This window comes from Portunus trituberculatus, chromosome 42, assembly GCF_017591435.1.
Source record: "Portunus trituberculatus isolate SZX2019 chromosome 42, ASM1759143v1, whole genome shotgun sequence".
Classification (NCBI taxonomy): domain Eukaryota; kingdom Metazoa; phylum Arthropoda; class Malacostraca; order Decapoda; family Portunidae; genus Portunus; species Portunus trituberculatus.
In genome coordinates, this window is record NC_059296.1 from 23,004,332 (window position 1) to 23,008,635 (window position 4,304).

At 51.1% G+C, this 4,304-nt stretch overlaps 1 protein-coding gene across 1 annotated transcript; it reads left to right on the top strand.

Annotated features, from left to right (window-relative positions):
• Nucleotides 1-3,092: 3,092 nt before the first annotated feature.
• LOC123517388 lies at nucleotides 3,093-3,847 on the top strand. Its single transcript, XM_045277398.1, has 2 exons — nucleotides 3,093-3,177; nucleotides 3,273-3,847. The coding sequence occupies exons 1-2, from the start codon at nucleotides 3,093-3,095 to the stop codon at nucleotides 3,845-3,847; spliced, it is 660 nt and encodes a 219-aa protein (XP_045133333.1).
• The last annotated feature ends 457 nt before the right edge of the window (nucleotides 3,848-4,304 follow it).

A 4,304-nucleotide genomic window follows, 5' to 3' on the forward strand; every position in this document is an offset into this window, starting at 1 on the left:
CAGCAAAGTATGTCAGATGTGTGAGATGGGAGAGAATGAAACTGTTGAATTTGTGGTATTATAATGTGAGAAGTACGATAAAGAAAAAGGGAAATGGTGATAGTAATTATGTTAGAAGTGGGACGTAGTCTTGTGAGAATGAAATGGGCGATAGGACAGAGAGAATGCATCATTGTTGTTACTGAGACTGTATAGGGCAGGCGACAGAGACAATGATTGTGGCAGTGAAAGAGTAGGTACTTAGAGAGAAAGAATAGTGTGTATGTTGTATATTGTTCTTATGCTTGCCCTGCCCTTTGCTTCTTTCTACAACAACTGCCGTTTCAAAGACCTGCCCTGACTCAAAAAGCATCTCGGGACATCTGTACCATCAAGATCAAGATCATGTGAGGCAGATCAGGTGGTTGTGGGCGGAGCTTGTTAAAGATCAGAGCTGCACACCCTTGCTTCCGTTGACTACACCAACTTACTTTCGGTGTTCGGGTCAATGCCAAAATTAGGATTTTGTAATCAGAAATATCTGCTATTTAAATGGAAGTATTTGGTAAATTACCATTCAAAGTAATCTGTTCATCTTCACTGAAATTCCCATGAAATATTTTATGATTCAACTGCTCTGGAAAATAGTGGAACACTGATAATTTTTTTTTTTTTTATTTGTTTTATGGGAAATAGTTTGCTGTCTTTCTTTGCCCTAGTTTCATTCATCCTTTTTATTTGTTTATTAATCTGAAGAGAAATCAGTGTCTGTAAAATACACCAAAGTATCGTTTACTATATGAATCTATTGCTTGAACATGTTATCTAGTGACTAAGATAAAATGAAAAAGGTAAGATAGCAAAATTAGGTACCAAATTATTATAGGTTTATACAAATAGAGCTTAACTAATATTGGAAACACATTAACATACCTTTCTGGCCAGAGCGATGGCGTGATTGAATTCCGTTTTGTTGGTCTTCATCTCTATAAGAAAGAGTGCAGCTCCCCACTCTTCTTTGAAAATTTCGATTTCCTAAACAGACACATTAATTATTAGTGAAATAAAACTTTCTGGAGACTCAGGTACCTATATTCTTATCCAATAATATATGAGGATGTCTTTCTATAGTCCTCACTACTTTCACTCACTAAACTTTCGTTTCATTGATCAACCTTGTGAACTGGCCATCTTCCACGGACTAGAGAAATTAGTGCAACATCGTCTTCGTGTCCCTGAGTATCTTAATAATACAAGCAACATTTCAGACGTTTTCCTAAACTTTCCTACTCTTTTCCTAATCTTTCTGTCTATGCTGTTACATTGTGTTCTCCGTTGTGTTCCTCAGATCACAGCCTCTTGTGTGAATCTTGTCTATCTCCTCAATTAATTGTCAGGACTGCCTAAAAGCAGAGACGTTCTGGTACATATGGAAAGTATTATTCTGATTTTCCATGGAATAACTACTACCTCGGTGTCAGAGACCTACTTCTGTGTGCTGAGCACATAAGAGATGGTATTGTCTGGCTTAAAGGGTATGTAGTGAACTGCACTACTACTACTACTGCTACTACCACTACTACTAGGTGACCTGCCTGGGCGAGCTTAGCTTGGTCAGTAAGTAAGACGCCAGTCTCACTGCCGGATCATGGGACTATGTGGAATCAGTCAGCACCAAGCTACTCCGAGACACACTCGCCTACACGTCAGCTCGTCCCGTCACCTTTACCCGGCGTATACTTATAATAAACAGCAGACTACGAACAACTCTAGTTTACTTCTCCATTCGTGTCCTTGCTAAATAGTGAACACCACAATTGGTGATCCCAAAATGTAGCCTTGATGCGTGATGGAGCAATGCAGTGCTAGTGACAGTGTGTTCAGTGATACATTGCGTGTTCCGCCCTTCACCTACAATGTCGAGGCATGGTACTTGCACCTCGAGGCTGTTTGGGCCAGCACGGATCTCCCTCACCTGCAGCGATACCAAACGGTTGTCCGGGCGCTCCCCTCCGAGATTGCCTCCCGTCTGTACAGTGTCCTGGCCAGCCTGCCGGAGGCAGACAGGTATACCGCCATTAAGTTGGCCAACTTGGAGGCTTTTATGTGGTTTTGCGATGCCTGTTTCGACGCACAGGACTCTGCTCGATACGACGGCGGCCGCCTCTCGGCGCTCCTGGCGAGGTTGTCTGACCTGAACAGGGTGGCAGTTTTCCCACTTTCGGAGGAGATGGTGTGCCACAAACTCACCTCCCTCCTGTCGCAGTCTGTCCGTCCCCAGTTGGTGGCTGCCCCACAGGCCCTCTCCATGGAGTAATGCGCAGCCCTCATGAACAGAGTGCACGAGGCCTATGCCATGTCACCCCCCAACAGTTCCCCGCCCTGGCCTGTCTGTGCAGTGTCAGTGCTGTAGCCCCGACGGAGCAGCCACGCCCATCAACTGACTCTCTCGCGCTCTACGTCCTCCAGGTAAAGGCGGCGGTAGTCACTGAAGTTCGCCCTAACCCGCCCCTGACTTCAGTGTTCTGTCCTATCAAAGCCCGTCTTGCTTCGGTAGAAGTTTCCGTGCAGCGCCTGGAGGTCTGTTTTTACCACAGGTGTTTCGGGGATGAGACGCGCAGCTGCCGACCGCCGTGTGCTTGGCTCCGCCAGAGAAACGGGGCGAGCGGGGACCACTAACACAATTGCCCGCCCCTGCCTCTCCTCCTCTCTGGTCTGGCCCGTTGTCCCACCGTCCTGTCTCCGCCTCGTCTCCACCGGCTGTGCAGCCTACCCGCAGAACCTGCACCGTCTCTGCCGCCGGTCCCTCAGTGTTCCACGGGCGACTGTGAGGCGCCCGCTCCCCTGGGGGGGGGCTACCGTCGTCCGCACGTCGTCCCCGCCGGCGGTCCTCAGATGGCCGGGCTCCGTCTCCACATCTGTAGCCCAGTGGTGGCCTGGCCTCGGCGCCGCCCACCAATCTGCGGGCCTCGGCTGGTCACGCGCCTACCCCACCTTCGGTTGGGTTACTCCTGCCAGCCGCCTTCTCCTCAGCAGGCAAAGGGAGGCTGTGCCTTGACCCTTTCGCCAGCTTCCCGCCAACCTGTTCTTACCTCTTGTCTACCCTTGCCGGCATGCCGTCCTCGCCTTGGGAACTTCACTCCTGCCTCTTCTGGCTCATCGCGCCTTCATCGCCGCCCCAGCACCCGGAGCGGCTTCGTCCCTCCTAGCGCCCCCCTTCTCTGGGTGAGAGACATTTGCTCTGAGGTCTGTCTTGGTGGATTCCGGGACAGAGGCGAGTTTTGTTCTGGCAGCCGTCACTGACCGCTGCGCCCCAACCCACAAGGCATACGACCTCCTGGCAGCTAACCGCACCCTAGTCGCGACGTACGAGACCCAGATACGTCGCGTGGCTCTCCTTCCAAGCAGGCGTTTCCCCTGGGCCTTTGTGGTGGCGGACGTGGAAGATGCAATCCGGGAGATAGATTTTCTCACTGCTCACGACCTCCTGGTGGATCCACGCCGCAGATGCCTCCTTCACCAGGCCTTGACCACCATTATCCATGCGGAGCCCTGTGCACAGCTGACGCCACTCCTCACCATCCTCTGCCAGGTAATGCAGTTCGAGGCTCTCCTCCAGGAGTTTCCCCTCCTTATTTTCCCACAGTCCGCCCCGTCGCGGGTTCAGCACGGAGTACAACAATCCATTATCACGGCTGGTCCTCCTTGCTTCGCTCAACCCCGGCGGTTGTCCCCGGAATGCTTTCGCGCTGCGCGCAAAGAGTTAGAACACATGCTGGAGGAAGACACTGTGCAGCCGTCTAACAGCAACTGGGCGTCGCCACTACACATGGTGTCCAAGGCCCAGGATAGAGAATGGCGGGCGTAAGGGGATTATAGGGCACTCGACGTCATGACCCGTCCTTACATCTCCGACGTGCTGGATTTTTACACCAAGTTCCATGGCAAGTCGGTCTTCTCCAAGATCGACCTTCTGTGGGTATTCCACCAGATTCCTGTGAGGGTGGACGACGTTCTGAAGACCGCGGTGATTACGCCCTTCGGGTTATTCGAATACCCCTTCATGAAATTTGGTCTTTGCAACGCTGCCCAAACCTTCCAGCGGGTCATATCGTGTCATGACAACATTCTTGTCGCATTCTCCTCGTTCCAGCAGCATGCAGTCCATCTGCGGCAAGTGCTTGGTCGCCTCCAGGACCACAGCCTCAAACTCCACCATCAGAAATGCATTTTCGGAGTCCCGTCCGTGGAGTTTCTGGGCCACAGGGTGAGTGTGGCTGTCCTGGAGCCCCTCCTCCAGAAGGTGGCAGTTATTGAGGATTTCC

Bases quoted from the DNA above. Each gene is read 5' to 3' on its own strand.
- LOC123517388 (XM_045277398.1), top strand. From the start codon at position 3,093: ATGCCGTCCTCGCCTTGGGAACTTCACTCCTGCCTCTTCTGGCTCATC. The intron at 3,178-3,272 runs GTCCCTCCTAGC...TTGTTCTGGCAG, and splicing joins CCAGCACCCGGAGCGGCTTC to CCGTCACTGACCGCTGCGCC.